The sequence below is a fragment of the Canis lupus genome, chromosome 2 (genome assembly GCF_003254725.2).
Source record: "Canis lupus dingo isolate Sandy chromosome 2, ASM325472v2, whole genome shotgun sequence".
Classification (NCBI taxonomy): Eukaryota; Metazoa; Chordata; class Mammalia; order Carnivora; family Canidae; genus Canis; species Canis lupus.
The window spans coordinates 72914935-72938693 of record NC_064244.1 but is presented as its reverse complement, the minus strand read 5'-3'; the positions used below and the strand labels follow the sequence as shown (position 1 = coordinate 72938693).

The 23759-nt window shown below is 49.2% G+C and overlaps 1 protein-coding gene and 1 long non-coding RNA gene across 2 annotated transcripts in view; one reads left to right on the top strand and one right to left on the bottom strand.

Annotated features, from left to right (window-relative positions):
- Positions 1-8383, top strand: part of MACO1 (macoilin 1) — a 60500-nt gene extending 52117 nt beyond the window's left edge. Inside the window, exons 10-11 of the mRNA XM_025446950.3 lie at positions 844-1018; positions 6421-8383. Of these exons, the coding sequence (XP_025302735.1) occupies positions 844-1018; positions 6421-6623 (378 nt within the window). The 3' untranslated portion in view covers positions 6624-8383. The remainder of the gene's footprint in view (positions 1-843; positions 1019-6420) is intronic.
- The window catches only part of LOC118353920 (uncharacterized), a 48605-nt gene that overhangs the window by 6355 nt on the left and 18491 nt on the right, over positions 1-23759 (bottom strand). The gene's annotated exons all lie outside the window — the stretch shown is intronic.

Here is a 23759-nt window from a genome sequence, read left to right as displayed (position 1 = left end):
TATTATACAACCATTAAAAATCACATTTCCAGACAACAGTTGAGATTATATAAGTTTTTAAAAAACTGTATTCAAAAGTACACATAGTATGACTTCATTCATGCTAAAAGATACACATATACTTATAAAATACTAAAGAAAAATACATAAAGTTTTTCACAGTGTCAGGATTTTGAAGGATTTTCATTTTCTTCTTTGAACTTTAGTAAATTTCTAAATTTTCTGTAATATGTTTGGATTTCTCTCAAAATGAAAAAACTAAAATATTTGTATGTGTATATATACATATATGCACATACATATATCTGTGTATATATGTATCATATATATACATATATATATAGGTTTTTTAGATGTTTTAAGATGGGTTTATTCTGCAGTATTTACTGTCAAAATAATGAACACTTTAATAATCCTTAGTGCAGGTGGAGAGTAGAGTTTTGGCAAAATTTTTAAATTTATTTTTTATTTTTGTGTTTTGGCAAATTTTATTGCAGCATTACAACATTTGCAACTGGGAGCAAGGAAAAAGTTCTTTGTGATTCTGAATTGGGCTTGTAAGAAAGTGTTTCATTTGGAGACAGAATCCACTATTCCTAGATATAGCCTAACACAGTCAAATTTATCTATATCTATTAAAATATTTTTATAAGTCATATCATCATATAAATACATTTTGTACTCCCTCTAAGTGGTGAGGACTTAACCCATTAAACACCAGGATTCCGTATTCTAGGGGCCAGGTCAGTAATAGTGGGATTTTATTTGTGATTTCAGGCTAATTTGTAGACATCGATGCCAAAACTATCTTGTAACATCTTGCTGCTTTGATGATGTTGATAGGAGCTTCGGAAGTATAAGGAAAACGAGAAGGACACTGAGGTGTTAATGTCAGCCCTCTCGGCCATGCAAGATAAAACACAGCACCTGGAGAACAGTCTGAGTGCAGAGACAAGAATCAAGCTGGACCTGTTCTCTGCACTGGGGGACGCAAAGCGACAGCTCGAGATTGCCCAAGGTAGGAGAGCAGTGGGCCCCTTATGCGGTAGTGTGGCTGAGAATGCACAGGGATGCAAAGAGCAGAGCTCCCTTAGAGCTCAGAACCAAAAGCATTCAGTTTTCTTTTTAAGTGATTTGTTAAGTGCCCAACATGGACATCTAGGAGTCCTCACATGAATTCATCCTGCAAACATATTTTGAGGTGAGAATACGTCAAGTGCAAGGCACCCAGAGAAGAGTATGAAGTTTCTGTGCTTGAGGAGCTCACGGTACTGTTGAAGAAATAGAGAGCTGCAGAGCCACCAAAGGGTGCTGGTGGGACAGTATATACAAGGTTGTGGGAACAGAGGGGAGAGGCAGAGACTAAGCCAGTCTGAGAGGTAAGGAGGGCTGTTTCCCAGGGGAGCTGATGTCTGAGCTGGGTTTTGAATAATGAGCAGGGGTTAGCCTAGTGAAGAAGCAGTGTAGGGGGCAAGGGACAGAGAGGCATCTAAACAGAAGATATCTCTTGGGTGAGGCCAGGGAAGCTAGGAGGGCCTGATGTGTTCCAAGCTGCAGCTGGCTCTGCATGGTTCCAAATGAGGGAGTGGTGGGAGCAGCCTCTGGATAGCCCGTTGTTCACTCGGTAGGTATTTCCTGAGGCCTGTGTGCCAGGCACTGCGAGACTCCCTGAGGGGATAGACAGTCACGAACAAGCATAGAGCAGAGCAGGTACTGATGGGTGCAGGGATGAAAATGAAGCAGTGTCAGGCAGGATGTGAGTGGGGCCTGTGGGGCCACTGGTTCTAAATGATGGTCGTGAGAGGAAGATCCTTTGAATAGGTAGCATTTGAGCAGAGGCTCAAAGTAAGAGAGTAAGTGAGCCCTGTCAGTCTTCAGGGCGAAGAAGCATGTGTGGCAGCCAGTAGGGCTGCAGCCTGAGGGATAGGGAGAGTTGTTGGAGTCGACAAGTCAAGACTGGCAGGAGCCACTTTCTGCCAGACTTTGTAGCCCATGGAAAGAACTTTGGACTTTACTCAGAGTGACACAGAAAGCTTTGGCAGGTTCTGAACAGAGGCATGACATAGCCTGATGAAAAGCAATTTGAATTTTGTCCAAGAAATTGTTTAGCCAGCAATAGATTACTGAAAAAAAAAATTCAAACACTTGGACATAGTAGTTGAAAAATATTTCAACAGGTACTTAAAGAGTATTCAAAGCATTGTATTAGAACCTAAAGGGGAAACAAAGATGAACAAGATGCAGTTTAGTGGGGGAAGTAACTAAGGCAGTGGTGCTCAAACTTTTTGGTCTTAGGGACCCCTTTACACTCTTAAAATTATCAAGTACCCCAAGGAGATTTTTTTCAAGTGGGTTATATCTATCAATATTTATCTATTAGAAATTAAAACTTTTTTTCAAAGGATTTTATTTATTTATTTATTTGAGAGAGAGAGAATACAAGCAGGGGAGGGGCAGAGAGAGAAGCAGGCTCCCCGCCAAACAGAAGCCTGACTTGGGGCTCAATTCCAGGATCCAGAAATTAAAACTTTAAAACATGTATTAATTTATTTTTAAAATAACATAATAAACATAATTTGTTAACATTTTTATGAAAAATAACTATATTTTCCAACCCCCAAAAAAATTGAATGAGAAAAATGGCATTGTTTTACAATTAGCAGATATCTTTAATTTTTGGCTTAATAGAAGATACTTCAGTTCTCATCTCTGTTTCTACAGAGATGTCTGTCTTGTCTGTTTGTCTTGTAATTTTTACTTGCAAATTGTTTTTGGAAGGTACACCTGGGAGGGAATGTGTGTGAAGAAGGCAAATGATATATGTTAGTATTATCACAAAGATAGTGTGGACCCTGTGGACCCTGTGAGAATTATTGCACTTGGGCAAGCCAACCAGAAAAGCCTGCTGCCATTACGTAGAAAGGCCAGAGCAGACATCAAGGATGGCTTCATGAGGAAGGGGATGTTGAGTGGGCTTTGAAGGATGAATTCTGAGAACAGAGAATGGCAGGGGAAAACATTGTTACCTGAGGGAAGTGTGTAAGCAAAGGAAAGAAGTACTGGGAATGTCCAGGTGAGCAGGGCAGGGGCCTCCAGCTGGAGGGTATGGGAGGACAGTTGAGTGAGAATATGTTCCTAGATTCTTTAGGAGGAAGGGATGACGTGTTCTGGCCATCATTTTGGAATAGCAATGTGAAGGATGGATTTGAAAGGTGAGATTGCATGGAGGTAGAGGGGCCTGTTAGGAAGCTGTCATGGTTTTTTGTCTGAGAGATGATGAGAGTGGGGGAAGGAGAATAGTCCAGGCAGGGAGTGAAGGAAAGTGGAAGCACTCGAGGGATGTGGGAGGATAAAGTTGCCGGAAGCAAGGAAGAAGAGCAGACCAGATTCAAAGGAGAAGAAAGAATGAGTTTGGTTGGAGATGTTCTTTTTTTTTTTTTTAAGACTTTTAAATTTACTTATTCATGAGAGATGCAGAGAGGGAGAAGCAGGCTCCCTGTGAGTTGCCCAGTGCAGGACTTGATCCCGGGACCCCGGAATCACTGTGCCAAAGGCAGACGCTCAGCTGCTGAGCCACCCTTGGTTGGAGGCACCCTTGGTTGGAGATGTTCTAATTTGGAGTTGCTTCCTGACACCCAGGTGGAAGACGGTTGTCAGTGGGAATTTGGGGTCTAAACCCCAGAGAAAGGACCAAAACCCCAGGAAGGGGAGGAGTATAGAAGTTGTGAGAGGTTAATGGAGCTGTAGGAGTGGCTTGGGATGGTCCAGGTGGTAGCCAAGAAGAGAAGTGGGTTGAGAGTCAGGCTTATTAATCTGTGAACTCAGGGGAAAGCATTTAAAAAGAAGGTTCCTGGGGAGACACCTGGGTGGCTCATCGGTTGGGTGTCTGCCTTCAGCTCAGGCAGGGCATGATCTCAGAGTCCCAGGATCGAGTCCCTCATCGGGTTCCTTGCATGGAGCCTCTCCCTCTGCCTATGTCTCTGTCTCCCTCTCTCTCTCTCTCTCTCTCTCTCTCTCTCTCTCTCTCTTTCTGTGTGACTCTCATGAATAAATGAATAAAAAAATCTTAAAAAAAAAAAAAGTTCCTGGGAATTCTGCTTTAAAGCTGAACTTCTGACCATACACTGGGTTTTTTTGTTTTTTGTTTTCCCCTCCTGGCTCAGCTTGCTGAGAAGTGGTCACCCCTTCCTGATTCATTTCATTGACTTGGATTTGTACACTTGGTGGAGATACCCCTGGAGCAAAGGAGCACCTGGTCTTAGAATAGCCAAGGGGAGTTTGGCTCCCCAGCACAGACTACTTCCTTGTCAACCCAGGAATTTCTGTAAAGTGACAAAAAAGCAAAGAACAGTGCCTTTTCCAAAGCTCTGGGAATGTTTGCATATTGCTGATTTAAAGAAAAAAACAAACTTAAATCTGCATGAAAAAAAAAGATACAGTGGCTCATATATCAGATGCTGTTAGGTATTTTATTCATCTGAGGCTTATTTTGTTCAAAGGGAAGGAGAATATGTGATGCTTACTTGAAGCCAAGGGGACACGAAGGAAGTCGGAGGGAGCAGTTCCTTTCTACACCGCCTTCCCCACTACTTCTTCCACTGTCAAGTTCGGAATATTCTAATAAGGATCAGCTTTGTAATTCAAATCAAACCCCTTGTTGCTTTTCTGCTTCCTACTTTCTATATCATTTGATTCGTCCCACTTCCAAAATGGCTTTCATCTCTACTACATCCTTCTTAAAAATATGCCACTGTGCTCTCTTACATTTCAAATACATTACCATCTTCTGTAGGACTCAAAATGAGTGCAGCTTAAATGCAACCTCTTTTTTTTTTAAGCATTTAAATTTCTGAGGGGCTCCTCCTAAGTGTTCTTCCCCTAGTAGACCAGGGAGCTTCAAAGCATAATGGAAATTACGTGGGCATTGGAACACTGGTGCTGGGTTTAAATCTTGCTCTGCCTCTTGATAAGTGAATGACTTTGGGCAAGATACATATAACTTGCAGAGCCTCAGCTTTCTGAAGGGCTGGGCACTGGGGATATAGCAATGAATAAAGATGTAAATAGTTTCTGCCCTCATGGAGCTCATAGGCCACTGGAGAGATGATGGACACAAACCATCGCCCAGATTAACAGTTACAAGAGCTGGATAAATGCCATACATAGGAGTGCAGACTCGAGCCAGACTGCATAGAGCTGGATTTTAGCTCTGCCATTCGATGTCTCTTTGCCTCAGTTTCCTCATCTATAAAATGCAGGAGGAGGAGGAGGAGAATTCCCACATCATAGGGTCATTGTGATAAGTAAGTCGATGTAAGCACTTGGAATAGTACCTGGCATGAGTGTATTAACTACTGTAATTAGTAACCTTCTTAGAAGAAAGTGACAAAAAGGCAAGTATGGGGTGTGTTGAGAATCTAGGAATTGGGGGGCAGGGTTGGGTCTGATGTAGAGGGGGCGAGCCAGGGAAAGCTTTGTGAGGAAGTGGGGACCTCAATACTGAACAGAGAAGGGCACCTGGGTGGCTCAATAATTGAGTGTCTGTCTGCCTTTGGCTCAGGTCATGATCCCGGGGTTCCAGGATCAAGTCCCACATTGGGCTCCCCGCAGCGAGCCTGCTTCTCCCTCTGCCTGCGTCTCTGCCTCTGTGTGTCTCTCATGAATAAATAAAATCTTAAAAAAAAAAAAGTGAACAGGGAGCAGAAGAAGCACAGCAAGGGAAGTGGCCCGAGGCAGGCAGGAGTTGGTTGGATCTAGAAACTGAGTTTAGCAACGGAGGCTGTGCTGTAACGTGGAAGTGTCCAGCCATAGGCAAGGCGGGCCCTCGGGCTGAGGGGCATGATGCCAAGACCCCCATTGTGGCCGCTGCAGAGCTTCGTGCATCTCCTGTCAGAGAACCTGGAGGCAGAGGGTGCTGTGCCTGCCTCAGAGTTGTCCTCTGTTCCTGGGGCTAACACTCAGGTGTCCAGCCTCCCAGAAAAATATTCCAACTCAAGAGGTACAGCCTTAGTGCAAAATCAGCAGCCTCTCGGGCTGCTGTGGGCCACTGCTGTACACACAGCGTGACTCCTGCAGGTGACCCCTTTGCCTGTCACACCCTCATAAACAGAATCCCCTTCCAAAACCTGTAAAAGCATGGCCACATGCAGCCCGCCACCCGTTCTTTTACCACCCATGGCCTAAGAATGGTTTATTATAGTTTTCCATATTAAAAACAAAAAACAACGGAGACAGCCTGTGGCTCACAGTGCCTTACATATTTACTGTCTGGCCCTTGACAGGAAAAGCTCCTACCCTGACAGTCCCAATAAAGTCAGAGCCCCACACACTGGGGATCGGCTCTCCACGAGGGCGTTGAGGTGTTGTTGTGTTAGGGGAGCCCTCCCCGCTCACTAACGGCAGGTCTTTTTGATCTTCCAGGACAAATTCTTCAGAAAGACCAGGAGATCAAGGACCTTAAACAGAAGATAGCCGAAGTCATGGCCGTCATGCCCAGCATAACGTACAGTGCTGCCACCAGCCCCCTGAGCCCCGTTTCCCCCCACTACTCTTCCAAATTCGTGGAGACCAGCCCCTCTGGACTCGACCCCAATGCCTCTGTTTACCAGCCCCTGAAGAAGTGAAGGCCAGCTGCGGGTTTTGTCCAACCATTGGGGTTAACCAGAAGGCATCACCAAGGAGCATCTCTGGCAGTCACGATAAAAAAAAAAAAAGTTTCTATTGTATTTTGTGGGACTGTACATGTTGTCGTTTTTAAAACGGGGGTGGGTGGGTGGGAGATAACATCCAAGTCTGATTAGAACTGCCCATCAGTTTTTCTTGTAAATTTTTAGAAGACCTCACAGAACTTTGCAGTTTATTTTTCTCGGCCAATACATTAAAACCACTCTTGGATTTCAAGTAGCCAATTTTGCCTTTTATGTATTCTTACAGTTTCCTCTTGAAGGAAAAAAAAAAAAAGGCAGGGTTTTTGCTTCTCGATTCTTCTGTTTTGTCCTTAAATAAGCAAGCAAAACCTGCACATCAGATTCACATGGGATGATAATGAAAACGTCTCATTTCTAGAGTGGAAGGGTTAATAACCTCACACAGCTTTGATTTTAGAGCTGCTTCACAGAACATGATTCTTGATATTACAGAAAACAAAAGTTGATTACTCCTCCAAGGACCAAACAAATTCCGGGAGTGTCATTTAAGCCAAGGGGAGCCAGGTGATGAGACTAGCTATGAGAGTGTCTCCAGGGTGGTGTTTGAAACGTTCCTATTCCCCTCGGGTGTTCAGTCCCAGAAAATTGCTTAGCAGTGCCTTGGGAAAAGACATTTCAAGAGGAAACTTGATGATTTGAAACTATTTTCCCCCTTTCCCGTCATCTGTTTCCTGTGTCGAGCTCACTGCGTCCAGCCGGTGGGGTAGCTGGGCTCTGCGTGACCACCACGGCTCCAGCCCCTGGGTCCTTTCAGAGAAAGCACCACGGTGTTCTGGACTCTTCTCGAGGCAAGCACCGTGGGGCAGGGGGAGCTGGGCGGCTTGTGTGCCAGAGACTGCCATGACAGCTAATGGAAGCTGCCGTTCTAGGTTTGGGTTTTATTTTATTTTTTAAAAAATTCCATTTCATTTAACTGTGCTTTCCTCTCTTCATCATCTTATGTTTGATGATTTCAAAGAAACTTGAGTATTCCTCAGCTCTTGTGCCAAGGAGGGTTGTTTTGGGTTGTTCTTTTTGTTTTTTTGTTTTTAGAGTTTTAAACTCAAAACTCTGCACAAAGATTTCAGTTTCAAGTGTGTATATTAGACACTTGTAGAAAAGTGTTTGCACTGGCAATTTTTGGAAGTGTTTAAGGATCAGGGTGGGGGCGGGGGGGTCTGGGAGAGGGTGGGGCAAAGCAAAATTGTATTGGGAAACTAGGAAAATTAAGAAACCAAATAGATTGGTTTTGCTTCCTTGCCATGGATTCTAGAAGGACATAGTTCCTCTCAAATTTCTTGTTAATTGGCATGTGTGTCATATTTAAAGCAGATTAAGTAGGACAAGCAAGTCAGCAAAATAGAAGTATTAAAAAGAATCATCCTTTTAATCACAGATCTTATTTTGGGGAAAAAAGACAAAACTTCTAGCTTTAGCCAGGTGTGCATGTTGCTGCCATTTTGCATTTTTGAATCATCTTGTGTAATTGTCACCATGGAAGTGTTACTCAGAATTGTCATAGGTTTTTTTTCATCTTTGTGCAAAAACATGGAAAATTGTCCCTGACTTTGTGTTGAGGTTTGCCCCATTTTGCTGCCCTTTGGGACACTATTTTCGTTAAACACGTGGTCTTGGCTGCATTCTTTTTTTTTTTTCCTGTGGGGTTCAAAAGAATAAACATTTTCTTACAGATAAAACTAGTTTTCTGCCTTTTTAAACTTTGCAGGAGGGACAACAAGGTAGATTGTTCTGGAAGGGCACTCCATGGTTGCTCTTGCTGTCTCCTTACCTCGGCGCCTTGTCAGGGGGCAGTGCCCCATGCTGGGGGCAGAAGCAGGATGTGGTATGAATCCACACAGGGTCTCAAGCTGGTTTTAGTTCTAGTCCAACTTACGACGTATGCATTCTCTTTCTCTCTCCCTCATTCCTCCCTCCCCCCCTTCCCTCCCTCCATCTTTCTCTCCCCACCCCACCCCCCACTTTCTTTCTCCCTCACCTCTAGTTAGAACCAAGGCAGAGTTGTTTTCTGAAACCCTCCTCTCCTGAAAAAGCAAGTTAGGGGTGGGGTTGGAAGGTAGTTGGCAAGAAAATCTTTTGAGAGCAAATTTCCTTCCCATTTTCTGGAATCTTTTGGGGCCACTTTGTGACCAGTAGCCTGTTGGATTCTCTATCTGCTCTAGATCCTGAACTGATCTCCAAGATAGCCACTTCTAAGTCCTCCTATGTTTCTAGAAGCTTCATCCGTTTTCATCTTGAGATGCCAGATGCTTTTCTTGGTCCCTGCTTCCCTCTCTTGGCCATTGTTACAATTGATCTTGGCTCTGGTTTTGGAAAATTCTCCTCTTGGCACCTCACCGTCTGTCCCTGTTGCCGGATAGCCTTCCTGAGCCTCAGCCACTCAGGCTCTCGCAGACACACCACGCTTGATGCCATGAGCAGAGCACATACACCACCACCCCCTCGGCTTTTGCCTTCGCCTTCCCTGGAGGAACGTGTCCGCCTGAAGCATTCTCACTGGCACGTTCTCATCCCCCAGGAAAATCTCCAGTTGTCGTGTTCATTGCTTTAGGCCCATGACGAAGGGGTTCCACTTCTCAGTACACCATAATTTATTACATCCCAGAAAGCCATGTTTGCCATTCTGGATGTTAAATATTTACAGAAGGAGTGGGCTGGGTATATTTTCACTGGCTGAATAATCTCTCTTTATTGACATCCCCCAACTTGACAAGGAAATAGCTGTTGTGTGTCGTTCTCTATGATAATCTTTCCAGGAGATCCTATAAAGTGAGAATGAACAATTCCTCATGGCTCCAGGGCTGAGGGAAGGGAATGGTCCTGTCTCCTACCATCGCAGCTCACTGAGCTCTGTTCTTGGGGCAATGCAAGCCACCAGGAGAGCTGAACCTTCTCCCGGTTGCTATCAGATTGCTTCTTCCAAAAGTCACATCCCACTAGAGGGAGCTGAAGAGGTAAGCCGGGGCCCACCCAGGAGCCAGTTCAGTGAAGCCCATCTAGTAAAGCGTTGCCAGGCGGGCCGGGCTGTGGCATCTAGCCCTGGTTGGGTTTAAGGACCCCCCAAGCCCACTAAGTGCCTGGTCTTCTGTTTCCTCAATGCCTTTATGGCTGAGCTGGCTTCCTCGTGGCCTGTGGCACTTGCCCAAGGGTCCTGCTCTCTACTGGCTCTGGTCTGCTCCTGGCCATGCAAAGCCTGGTGGCTTAGGCAAACCCTCTAGACGGGATGGGAATCTGCTCCCAGCTTTGGAGCCACCAGCACTGTGACTTCTGGGGAGGGTGTGGCTTCCTTACCTTTAAGAAGTATTGTTCCTTGCTGCCCTGCCTCCTGGAAGGAGTTGCTATGGGAACTAGGTGAGCTGACGTGAAAGAGTGTTCTGCAAACTATCCAGGGCCTCCCAAAAGCAAGTCCAGAACTGTAGCAAGGAGTCATGGTGGGGCAAGGACCATCCCCCCCAGCCTGACCCCTGAGAGTTCTCCCTAGGCCCCCCCACTCCAATCTGAATCTGCATTTTAACAAGATCTCTAGATAGTTCTATTGCTTTGCAGTGTTAATTGTGTAGAAGCCCCATCCTGAGCTGCCTTTCCTAACCTGAAGACTAAAACACTGTCACTCTCTCTCTTCTAGATCAGAAAGAGCCAACGCTCAGACTTTGAAAATCCAGAGTTAGGAGCTTGGTGGATGAGGGGCAAGCCAGAGACGAAGAGCCCAAAGCTTTATACATTTTGCTTATTTTGTTTATTTTCCCCTCCCCCATTGGAATGCAAGCGCTGTGAGGGCAGGGATGTTCATTTGTTTATTTATTGCTGGAACCCTGGAACCCAGAACAATGACTGCTACCCAGCAGGGTCTCGGTAAACATTTATGAATAAGGTTAGTAGGTTAGACATGTAATCTGAAATACTGTCTCTTAGCAGAGCACGTCTGGAACAGAACTGTTAGAATGACAGTATGCACAGAACTGTTTCTAGAAGACGGGAAAACTTGAAGTGGCATGTTTACCATGACATCTTCCATCTGCCTGTCTGGTTTCTGCGGAAACCTGGTTTTCTTGTCAGATTTTTCTCTACAAACGCCTGCCTGACTTCGCCAGGTGCAAAGATCTCCTAAACAGCTGGATACACAGAGAAAACTCACTTCTCTGTAAGGGAAGCCTCACTGCAGGGAACCTGCTGGGCCCATCCATCCATGCATCGGTCACCCAGTTGGAGCCGTAGTCCCGATTTCCCCAAATGCTGGCACTACTGCATCTTGAGTCACTATGGGGATTTTTCATTTTGACAGTAATCGAATTATAAAGCATTTCCTCCAGGAAGGTTAAATGAATGTCTCAAAGATCTCCTTCCATCTGACTACAGAGGCCACCCTTCTCGTCTTGTCTCCCTCCTTCCTTGGGCTTCCTCTGTTCCTGCTTTATTCCTGTCTGAATGCTTGCTTTTCACTCCTCTGCCTTTGTCTGAGGTTCAAATCTTAACATCCCTTCAGGGATGGGCTTCATAGGGTTCTGGAATCCCCCTGCCAGCTACCTTAAGAATCCCAGGCTCAGCTTCACACAGTGCACGTGGCCTTTTAAGCACCACGCAAGAGGCCTGGATGGTTTGTTTACTCTGGAGACAGCCAAGCTGGCCCCCGTTTCCTAACTATGCAGCACCAGACGCCTTAGGATCGAGAGGGAGTCCAGACTGTGCTCCAGTGACCTTAATGAGATGCGTCTGGCCTCCCTCTTGTCCTTGGAAGCCTTTGCTGTCATTACACGCTATTGAGTACCAGGCCCCTACTTATCTAGAACAATGGTTCTCAAACTTCAGGGTTCATCAGAACCACCAGAATGGCTTGTTAAAACCTAGATTGCCAGATCCCATCCTCAGCGATTCTGACTCAGGAAGTCTAGGCTGGGGTCTGGGAAAATGTGTTTCTAACAAGTTCCCAATTGAGGTGGGGTCCTGGGGCCCCACCCTGGGAACCACTGAGTTAAGAGCAAAGACTGGCCCTGGGGCCCAGCCCTGCCTGAAGCCATCCCCTCCAGCTGCCACCAGGGGGCACCTGTGGCCTTAGCAAGGGGTCTTTCCTCGCCTCCAGCAGCCACTCTTCTCCGCAGCTGAGGTTCTTCCCTGAAGATTTCTTTCTAATTGTGATTTTTGTTATGTATTAGGAATAAGAGATGTTGATCCAAAAAATGAGGTAGGTTCTCAAAATCTGTCCCTTGACAAATATCAAAGGTCAGATGGACAAGCCTTTTGGTTTTTTTGCTTTTTGGTTTTTTTTTTTTGTTTTTTGGGGTTTTTTTGGTTTTCTGTTTTTGTTTGGTTTTGTTTTGTTTTGTTTTGTTTTGTTTTGTTTTGTTTTGTTTTGTTTTGTTTTGTTTTGACAAGCCTTTTGAAAGTGTTGAATATCCCAGTGTCAAGAAATGGAACTTTGCCCCTGAGAGGGGACTCCCTCCTCAGCACGCTGATGTAGGGACTTGCTTTCAGAATATCCTGAAATCATTCCATATACAGACCCCAAGGGACAGTTAAGACTATAGGTGATTTTCATTTTCTTCTTTATACTTTATATTCCAATTTTTTTTTAAATATATTTTATTTATTTATTCATGAGAGACACAGAGAGAGAGGGGCAGAGACACAGAGGGAGAAGCAGGCTCCGTGCAGGGAGCCCGATGTGGGACTCAATCCCAGGTCTCCAGGATCATGCCCTGGGCTGAAGGCAGGTGCTCAACCGCTGAGCCACCCGGGCAGCCCTGTATTCCAAATTTTCTACGATAAACTTAATATTACTTTTATAAGAAACTATACTTGTTTTTAAAACACGTTTTAAATATAATTAAAAGCCAAAAAGCAACTAAAAAAAAAAAAAAGACACAACCACCAAGGGAGATCTTGAGGTGAGCAGCTTAGGATAAAGAGAACCAGGCAGCCCCGGTGGCGCAGCGGTTTGGCGCCGCCTGCAGCCTGGGGTGTGATCCTGGAGACCAGGGATCGAGTCCCACATCAGGCTTCCTGCATGGAGCCTGCTTCTCCCTCTGCCTGTGTCTCTGTCTCTCTCTCGCTCTCTCTGAATGAATAAATAAATAAATCTTAAAAAAAAAAAAAAAGAGAGAACCCCCAACTGGAACTTGCCCCCCACATGTTGGTTCTGCCCAGGTGTCTACCTGAGTGTGAGGGGAGGGGGGGCCCAGCTAGGACCAAGGGACGGATGATGACGTTCAAGGGCTCCGTCACCTCTAGTGCACCTGTTGCCAGGGCCTGTGGCCCGACGCCCAATCCAAGCCTGGCACCACATCCCATTCAGAGCCACTGTTCTGCACCAGGGCCTCCCCAGGGCCAAGCAGAGGGGAGCAGGCCAGAGATGGTAAAACTTAGAGACTTTATGGCCCCGGGGTTCCTATTTGGTGGCCTGCAGACATCTTGCTTGGCTTGCCTAGAATTGAATAAGTTTGAACGAAACATTGAAAAATTGGGAGGTTTCCTACTATCCAGATTTTTTTTGTTGTTTTCTGCTAAAATATCTATAGATCTGAAATCCTAGGGCTGGCTTCCCTCCTATGGACTGTGGAGCTTGGGAGAAGTCGGCCTCAGGTCTCAACCCTGGTTACTCATTACAAGCACTTAGGGAGCTCTTAAAAATGCCTCCCTCTGGGGCTGACCCCCAAAGAGACCGATTCAATACGGAACAGCAATGCTGTTGTTGTTGTTGTCATTGAACTGCCCAGAGATTTCTCATGTGCAGTCAAGGTAGAGATACTGGGAAGTGGAGTGCAGTAGGAGGAAGCCTCAGTCCTGGCTGGGGCCTGGGCCCCAGAGGGCATCTGTGGGCCAGGAGCTGGGCCAGGACGCAAGGTGTTTGGCTGGCCAAACAGATGTGAGGGAAGGGGGTCTGTCTTCCCACCTTCCCTGTGGAGACCCTTGTCAGCTCTCTTCATCCTTGTGACCCCTTGGGTCCTTGTCCTGATTCTCCTTGCCAACCACATCTATCCCACTGACTTTTAAATCCTTGGCCCTCTGGTTCCCAAAAAGAAATTCCGCTAGCATCATTTCAAATTCGTTATTATGCATCCTCTTCTTATCTGATGTACTTTATTTTGCAAGCCACAGGAATGGGCCGTGGCCAGTATAAATCCAAAAGGGAACTGAGAGGATACGGGGTGGTCTGGAAGCTGAGAAGCCTGCTGGGAAAGACAGGAGCCGGCCAGCTGGGGCTCTCGGAGGCAGAAGCTGCTCAGTGGGCTGGGCCTGCCCTGGGGTGAAGGAATCCTTGACCCAGAGCTGCGGGGGACTTGTATCATTGTTCCCAATTATCCACCCCGTCCCCACTGAGAGGACGACACATCCACCCTCCCGGGGGGTCAGAACTGGCTTACGGAGCAGGAGTGGACATCATAGGTGCCCGATCTGAGCAGAAGTTTTAAATGCACCTGGGTGTTCAGGTTAGCTCCTTGTTGTCTCCGCGAGGTGAACAGTATTCCACAGACAGGGGCCATCCCCTGGCTGAGAGCTGAGCAGGGTCAAAGCCAACCCTCATGCCCACAAGCCAAAAACAAAACAAAATACAAGAGTGCCCAGGTGGCCTGGTCAGTTATGCAGCTGACTCTTGATTTGGCTCAGGTCATGACCTCAGGGTCCTGGGATAGAGTCCTGCATAGGGCTTCACTCTTAGCAGAGTGTCTGCTTGGGATTCTCTCTCTCTCCCTTTGCCCCTCCTCTCACTCATGTGTGTTCTCTCTCTCTCTCTCTCTCTCTCTCTCAAATAAATAAGTAAATCTTAAAAAAAAAAAAAACTAAAACCAAACAAAACCCTGAGACTTGGGGGCTATTTGTTACCACCGCAAAAGCTGACCAATACAAAGAGAATCCACGCTTGTGTCCTATGCCCTCCCCTTGGCTGCACCCCGGCATGGAGAGCAAGAGCCTGGAGAAGGAGGTGCCGGGCGCTCAGCTCCACGTGAAGCACCTGTGCCCCCAGGCTGCCCGCATGAGCAGAGAGGTTACAGAAGAGAAACCAAGGGTGTTGCGGGGCTGGAGATCAAGCCCCCCGACGGCCACCGCGCCAGCCGTTCTAGGAGCCAAACCCCAGGGCAGCGAGTCCTGCCTTCCCAGCGCCCTGGCCCCTGCAGTATCTTCCTCTGCCACGCGCTCCACGTTTTAAGGATTTGGCCCACAAACAAAAGTAACTACACGTATTAACTGGATAGTACGCGGGTCCTGTTAGTTGGGAATGCAGCTGCTCAGAGACGCTCTGATCGACCGCCGCGGCCAGTGGGGCTGAAGAGCAAGAGAATTCAACCTTTCGGGTCACCCGTGCAGCCTCTTTGAAATCTCACAGCTAGCGTGGGAGCGCGTGCTGCCGCGTGGAGGCCTCTGGACCTGCGGCCCGGGGAGCCGGGCCCGAACCCGCGCCCTCTCCTGACTGCGTCCTTCCAGCCGGTCCCTGGGAGCCAACAATGCCTCAAGCCCCAGAACTGGCCCCGCAGGTGCCCGCCGCCCCCTGGGGAAGGGCCTGGGGGGCAAGGCTGCTCCGCCCACGGGCCAGCCCTGACTGTGAATCATCTGAATCCCTCCCGAGAATGGAGGGGTTTGCTGTGACCCCACCACCCGGAGGCGTCCTGCTGGAGACAGCGGGAGGCCGCATCACCTAAACTCCCCGTGCCTCACTCTCCCCATCTGTCAAATGGGGAGATGAAGAAGGTTCCGGCCACAGGGTTGCTGGGGAGCTCAGAGGGCCCCCCCCCCCCCCCCCGCCAGGCTCTGCGCCGGTTAGTACTTGACCTCTCGTCCCTAGTCCTCACCACCGATGCAAGAGGAACATTCGAGAAGTGGGCTGGGGACGCTGCCACAGAGATGACGGCAGCCGTGTGTTAAGTGACCGTCTGCACGCCTGGGCGTGCCAGCATTCACCCAGCCTCCCCCGGGGGATCTCCCCTCCCTGGCTTCTAGAGTCTTCCCTTCTGTTTCTTTGCTGACAACTCCCACATTCATAATCTGCAGCTTAGACCTCCCTCCTCAGCTCCAGACTTGTATTTCCACCTCTTGACATCTCTGGGATGCCTCGTGGCACCTCTGACTCAATGTGTTTAAACTGAATTCCTAACTTGACCCAAACCTGTCATTCCTCCATCCTCCCAGTTGCTCAGCCTGTCCCGGATCCCTCTTTCTCTCCCACCCCACATCTGACATCCAGTCAGCTCTGCCTCCTACAAAATATTTCCGGGACCTCACCTGTTCTCCTCTCCTCCACTGCTACCACCCTGACCTGACTCACCATCCTCTCTCCCCTGGACTTCTACAGGAACCTCCTCACTTGTCTTTCTGCTCAGCTTCTGCCCCATGGGGTCCGTTTTCAACAAAGCAGCCAGAAGGATGCTGCGAGAACACAAGTCCAAAGATGTCAAAGCCCTCGGCGGTTCCACACCCATCTCAGAGCAAAGGATGGCGTCCTTAGGATGTCCCACCGGCCTGCACACAATCCACCCCCACCTACTCTCTGTCCTCCTCACCTCCCACTCTCCCTTAAGCAATGCCACCTTGCTAATCCCAGCAGGCGCACTGCTGCCTCGGAGCTTTTGCACTTGCGGCCCCCCTTTCAGATCCACATCTTATTTGGGAATAGTTTTAGTATTACAGAAAAACTGATAGTACAGAAGTTCTTGTGTCCCACACCCCACAGGCAGTTTTTCCTATTATTAACATCTTAACGGGGCACCTGTGGGGCTCAGTCGGTTGGGTATCTGCCTTCAGCTCAGGTCATGATCCCGGGGTCCTGAGGCTCCCTGCTCAACGGGGAGTCTGCTTCTCCCGCTCCCTCTCCGCTCCCCCTGCTTGTGCCTGCTCTCTCACTCTCTCTCTGTCAAATAAATAAATAAAATCTTTTTTAAAAATCTTGCATTAGGGACACCTGGGTGGCTCAGTGGTTAGGCATCTGCCTTCAGCTCAGGGCGTGATCCTGAAGTACCAGGATCGAGTCCCACATCGGGCTCCTCGCATGGAGCCTGCTTCTCCCTCTGCCTGTGTCTCTGCCTCTCTCTCTCTCTATCATGAATAAATAAATAAAACCTTCAAAAAAATCTTGCATTAATATGGTACATTTGTTATAAATAATGAGTCAATATTGATACATTATTTTTTAAGATTTTATTTATTTATTTATTCATGAGGGACACAGAGAGAGAGAGAGGCAGAGACACAGGCAGAGGGAGAAGTAGGCTCCTTGCAGGGAGCCCCATGTGGGACTCGATCCCAGGACCCCAGGATCACGCCCTGGGTGGAAGGCAGGTGCTCAACCACTGAGGCCCCAGGCGTCCCTGATATGTTATTATTAACTAGAGTCCATAGTTAGGTCAAATTACCTCGGTTTTTACCTGGTGTCCTTTTTCTATTCCAGGATCCCATCCAGGATATTTACATTACATTTAGTCGTTACATCTCTTTAGACTCCTCTTGCCTGTGACGGTTCTATTTTTTTCTTTCTAGGATGTCTGACTCGTTTACCTCCTTCTGATCGTTTCTCAGATGTGACCTTCTAAGAGCTCTTCCCTGGCCAGCTAACCAATTGTCTCTACCTGTCTTCTCTGCTTTTTTCTGCTCAGTATGTATTACTATCTACCCTATTTAAATTTTTTAAACTTATTTTGTGATTTGTCTGTCTCTCCTGACAGAAATGCCAGTTCCATGAAGGCAGATTTTGTCTGTCCCGTTTACAGCTGAATCCCTCATGCTCCTTATCATGCTTGGTGCATGGTGGGTGCTCGATAAGTGTTTGCTGGCCATCCAAAGAATGAGCACTAGAATCTGATTAAAAGCCTCCTGCTGCCCTTCCCATCCTTGTTCTGCACGTCCTCCCAACAAGTCGAGAAAATCTCTGAGTGAGCGACTCCCTCGAGCCAGGCCCCATGACTGTATCTGGCTCATTTACTCCCACGACAATCGGGGGATGCTGGTAGTTATCTTGTCCTCGTGGGTGAGGAAACTGAGGCTCAGGGAGGCAGGGACACACAGGCAGGAAGTGGAGAAGCACTTGGCCCCCAACCTCCCAGCCTCCCTGAGAGCCCCATCTGGGTCCCACCTGGGACTCCTCCCGCAGTCAGAGCGAGGGGCCTTGCACACAGGTTTGCAGAGGGAGTGTGATTCCACGTCATCAGAGCATCGTGCACGCGCAAGGAAGGGTCTAGTGGGCAAGGTGCCTTCCTGGGCCTCGCCTCCACTGGACCTTCACCGCAGCTCTGTGCAGGTAGCAGACTGAGGCCTTGTCTGAGCTGGGGCACCCACAGCCAGCAAAAGGAGGAGCTAGGCGGGGAGGCCACCTTCTCTGACTCAGAGGGCCCAGCAGCTCCCTTGAGGGGGTGGGGACCTGTCTGCAGGTTCTCAGCTTTGGGCAACAGGAGTGAGTGGGCAGGTGTGGCCACCTCCTGGCATCTACCTGCCTTCTTCCCCCTGAACCATGGCTTTTGTTGACGGGGGTTCGGCTGTCTCACCTGCCCACTTCCCCGGGGTGGAGTCAGTCCACCAATGGCATCCTTCAGACCACCCTTATTGGTTCAGGGATGGGACCTCAACCCAACAAGAGCCAGAGATTACCCAAGGAAACACTACCCATCTTCTGAGAAAGAGCACTTCCTTTCTCTCCCACCCAAACTGCCACTGGGTGTGAGCCTATGAAGTTCAAGGTGGAAGGAGCCATTTCTGGTTGGCTGTCACAGGTTGTACGCCTGGCATTAGGTGAAGAGCCTCATGCAAGGGCTGGCCAGGTGACGAGGGGACGCAGGGCAGTGCTTCCCTGGTGCTTACTGACCACAGGGCCTTGCATGGGCCAGGGATCCCACAGACATCCGGCATCTAGCTGCCGCAAACTTTTCCTAAATAAATGAACAGATGGATGGATGATACCAGCTCTCAGCTCCCCATCCCAAATGTCTCTAAATCCCAGTCCCCTAACATCTAAGTGTAATCCTAGTAGCTAGCTGCCTTCTAGAATTATTGTGAGAACTAAACGAGTTACTACGTATCTGACTCATAGTAGGTACATAACAAATGTCAGTGATAATTATCATCACCATCATTTCCCTCTGGCACCTCAGTTTCCTCATCTGTGAAATGGGAATTCACTTATTCATTCAACAAACTGCTGGTCATTATCCATGTGCCAGGTATTATGCTTAAGATCTGGGGCAAGTACAGTGATGAATGGGCCATGGTCTCTGCCTTCAGGAATTCGCCTAATCGTGTGGCAGGAAGTCAAGAGTTAAAAGCCAATGGGAGGAGAGCCATGGTGTATGGAAAATCTGCTGTACAGATGTGGGGTGACTTGAGGTGGTACGCAGCCTCCTCCAGAGTTACGCTAATTGAGGTGAGGGACGGAAGTTGACTCCATGTCCTCTGATCTTTCCAGTATATTGAGTTGGCATGAAAATATTAGAGATGGGCTGTTGACCCAAGTCAGGTGATTTAAAGTAAGTAAATAGATAAAAGTTGAAGGTCAAGGAAGAAAGAACCAACTTTTATTCAGGTGTTCTTCTCCTAAAATATCATCTTCATTTTTAAAAATTATATGATATAATGTATAAGTCTAATTCTCTAGACTTTTACCTTTTTTGAAATATGAGTGAAATTTTTATTTTAATGGAAGTTACTGTTATGAGCCGCCAAGTTGCACCGCCACCTGGTGGCAGCACACTAAAGTGCCAGGTTTGTTCTATTTTGTTTGAGATCAACGCAACACTGCAAGCTCAATTTGGAGGTGAAGTCAACCTGTTCCTCCTCCATGTCCTGCTCTTCATTCACCAGCCTTGGGCAGCCTCAGGCCCACCTGTATTCCCTCCAGCTCTACCTCCGCACTAACCACACAGCCCCCCCACCCCACCCCTGCCCTGCCCAAGCCCCTCAGCCCTGCCCCCAAGCGGAATGTGGGAATAGGGAGAGAACCTAGCCCAATGGTAACAGTTAAGAGCAAAGGTGCTACAGACTGATGTGGGTTCAAATCCCTGCTGACCACTTACTGGTGTGGGTCTCTGGCTTCTCCAAGGCCTCTATGAACCCCACTTTCCCCATCAGAGAAATGGGACCAAGTCTGGATTCAAGAGACTTCTCATGCTTTCTACTCCACGCCTCTCTACTCCTCCTGACCCAGAGCTGGAGTGAGCAGAGACCAGGAAATGAAGGGCAGGAGCGGGTGGAGAGGAGCCTAGAGGCAGAATGCACCCCACCCCACCCCCACCCCACCCCACCCCACCCCAGGCCACTGCCTGGAGCTCCTCCCAGGCTCCCGGCCCCCATCGTAGTCCTGCACTTGCTCCTCCAGCCTTCCTGGAGCCTGGTTCCTACACCTGCACCACCCGCTCAGGGTCTGAAGGGGAGATGGCTGAGCACAGGGCCATCGGCCCCTCCTTGGCGTCCAGAGGGGACAATGCTTCACCCTCTGAAACGGCTCAAGTGCACTTGGGAAGCGGTTCAGAGCTGGGCTTGCCGGGCCTTGGCAGCCCCCGAGCCCCGTCCTGCAGCTTAGGAAGCCGCCTTCCACCCCGAAGCTGGTGCTGCCTTGACCCGTAGCCTTGACCAAGTCACTTACCCTCTCGAGCTTCGAGTCCCCCATTGGTAAAAGGGAGCTCTCCAATCAACTCCAGCTGCTAGGGCTGCTGAAGAGGGGGGGCAGGGTTGGGGTGTCCTCTCCCCTCCCTACTTCCTTGGGGGAACCCCAGGAGCCTGCTTGGAGGCGGAGGCTCTGCTTCCCCTGGGGAAGTAAGTCCCAGCAGAACTCTGTGGTGCTCCCCACACTCGCTGTGGGGAGGAGTGCTAAGTGCTGTATTAATTATTACCAACTCCCCCTGGGAAGCAAATTCAAAGTGAGGTCACCATGGTAACCTAGACGGTGGCAATGTGACCAAATATTTTAAGTGCTCAACGTGTTCCAGGCAAATTACCTCTCAGTGGAAGAGAAAAGAACGGGGCCTCAATCCCACACTTCAGTGGCCCAGGAAGAAAGGCCCAGGAGCTGTGGGGGGGGGGGAAGGGGGGAGGGGATGGGGGCATCCTTTCTGCAGGAGAGGGCGAGGTGGGGGCAGGGCTGGGAGCTAAGACCAGTGCAGGCTGCAGCAGATGACATCCGGGCTTCTGAATGACACCTGGCCAGGGAGCCAGAGGCCCTGGGTTTCAGTCCCAGCTCTCCTACCCTCTTGTCTGCAGCCCCCAGCTGGTGCCTTGACTTCTCTGGGCCTCCAGGAATGCTTCACCCAGCAGTATCTCTTAAAGGACCAAAGAGATGAGCCAGTGGGTTGTTAACCTCACTTACTGGCGGTGAGGCGACAAAGTGGGGCACGGGGGGGGGGGTTGCTAGTCACACCTTCAAGGCAGACAGACTTGGATTCAAATCCCACCACTGCCACCCAGCAGCTGTGTGACCTTGGGCTAGTGGCTTCACCCCTCTGAGCTCTGGCTTCCTTACTATAAGAGTCCCTCCCTAAATAAAATCCTTTAAAAAAATTTTTTTAAAAAAAGGATCCCTGGGTGGCTCAGTGGTTTGGTGCCTGCCTTTGGCCCAGGGCATGATCTTGGAGACCTGGGATCAAATCCTGCATCGGGCTCCCTGCATGGAGCCTGCTTCTCCCTCTGCCTGTGTCTCTGCCTCTCTCTCTCTCTCTCTCTCTCTCTCTCATGAATAAATAAATAAAATCCTTAAAAAAAAAAAAGAGTCCCTCCCCTCGGTGCGACTGTGAAGCTTAAGTTCACACGATCCATGGAAAGTGCTCAGCACAGCACCCTGCATACAGTAGGCACTAACGTCATCGCTGTTGCTGCCACTTACTAAGTGTCCCGTGTGCCAGGCTCGGAGTTACCCAGGATCTACCATCAAATCGCCACCACGTTCCTCCCACAAGGTGGGTGTTACTACCATCCGCATTTCACCCACGTGGAAACTAAGGTTAGCCAGGGGAGGAGGTGCACAGACGCCCACGGGGTGGGGTCTGCATTCTGACCCAGGTCCCATGGCCCCCAGGCCTCAAGCCCCTAGCCCTTCCCTACACGGCTTGAGGATGAAACGGGTCAGGTGCTGGGTGCCCAACACGAGTGTATTGTACACAGTTGGTGCTCACTAGATAGTGAAATAGTGGGCCCCCGTGGGCACATCTGAGTTTCATGTGACGGCCACCGTATTGCCCTTGATCCCTACACTTTCTGGGGTCTGGGATCCTGGGTCTGGAGGGTTCAGGTTCAGGCAGCAATAGGGAATTAATTAGAGGCAGGGTCCCCCCAGGAAGGCCCCCTCTCAGGCCCTTGCCCTAGGGGGGGCCCTGGCCATCTGCATTACAATGGCTCTGCTTGTCCCTGGGCCCCTGGCCAACCTCACACTGTGGGGACACAGGCGGCCAGGAGCTGTCCCTGACCTCATCCTACCCTAGCTACTCCGGCCTTGCAGGGCCCCCACCTACCCTTTCCTGCTGGGTCAGCGTCCCACCCCACCCTGCCCTCACAGCCACCCCCAGGCAGAACCGCTTTCCCAGGACAGAATGAGGTCAGGCCTGCAGAGTGATAGATGGATTTAATAACCGGCCATTCCTACCGCCAGCCCATTTGCCCTTCACAGTCCCAGGCCCATGTAGGGGCCAGAGGTGGCCTCATCTGCCAGGGGAGAGGAGTCAGAGGGGTAGAGGCCATCTCCCTCACTCCCCTCACTCCCCACCCCAGACAGCTCAGGGCCCTCCAGGAGCCCAGAGCAGCTCAGAGCTAAAAAGTTGGGACATGGACACCCTCTCTGTAGCCCCTTCTCTCGATGGTCGTATGTCCTTGAGCAGATCCCTGCTCTTTCCTAAACCTCAGTGTCTCCATCTGCAAAATGGACTGGAAACCCCCCCTTGTTTGCCTCTTGGGGTTCCTGTGGGGGACTGAGCCAGCAGCAAACGTGATCTCACTGTGTATATCTCCATGCACATGCAGAGGTGATTCTGGTTATTGACCATCTTGCCTGCTCTTTGGGTCGGGTCCCCAGAAGCACACCCTGAGATAAGGAGGGGAGACATTCCTTTGGGTAGTGATCCCCAGAAGTACTGACAGGGAAGAGGGGAACTGAGGCAGGGGAGGAAGAATTCAATATGCTAGTAAACAGGCTACAGTGGGAACAGGTGAGGCTCAGCCCCTCTGGAGCCTTCCAGGAGACAGTAGAATGGGCCTCAGATGTGTCCTAATGAAGAGGTGACAGAACGCCTGGGTGGCTCAGGGCGTGATCCCGGAGTCCCTGGATCGAGTCCCACATCGGGCTCCCTGCATGGAGCCTGCTTCTCTCTCTGCCTGTGTCTCTGCCTCCCTCTCTCTCTGCATGTCTCTCATGAATAAATAAATTAATTAAGTAAATAATTAATACATAAATAAAATCTTAAAAAAAAATAGAGGTGAGAAGGCTGGGCTATTTACCCACCAGTTCCCATCCACCCTTCACTGAGAACTGGTCCCAAAGACATCAAGGTCCCAGCTCGCCCAGCCTGCCCTGTGTCCCTGTGTTGGTGAGGATGCCCTCTGGCCAGAGAAAGCCCTCAGAGGGTTGCAGGTACTCATGGGAGGCTGCCCTGTGCTCAGGATGGTGATCCACATACGTGATCTCATTTACTATTGTCCACAATCAGCCTTCTAAAGGGTGTATGATTAGTGGCCCCATTCTGCGAATGAGGAATCTGAGCGTCAAAGAGGTGACACTCACTTGCCCCAGGCCACTCAGCTCAGAAAGGCAAGGATTAGAAGCGGCTGCGGCCTTTGGTCCTTCCTCTCTCTCAGATGGGCAGGACCCATTTGCATGTGAGCTGCACCCAGTAGCCTGCTGACGGTGTAACAATAGGAGAAGAAAGCCCTGGCTTATAGTGGTCGCTGGTTGCCGGGTGTAAATACTCCCACCATGGCCAATTTCATGCTACCAAAGTGACGGCTGTCACTGAGCACAGAGCTGGGAAAAGATGCTAACAGCTGCTGGCTCCAGCACACCACCGGTTAGGCCTCTGGACCAATCACACCAAATTTCTCTCCAGGGTGCAAACCCAAAGGCCTGTTCCGCCTCCCACCCCCCTGGCTTCTATCATTCCTTCC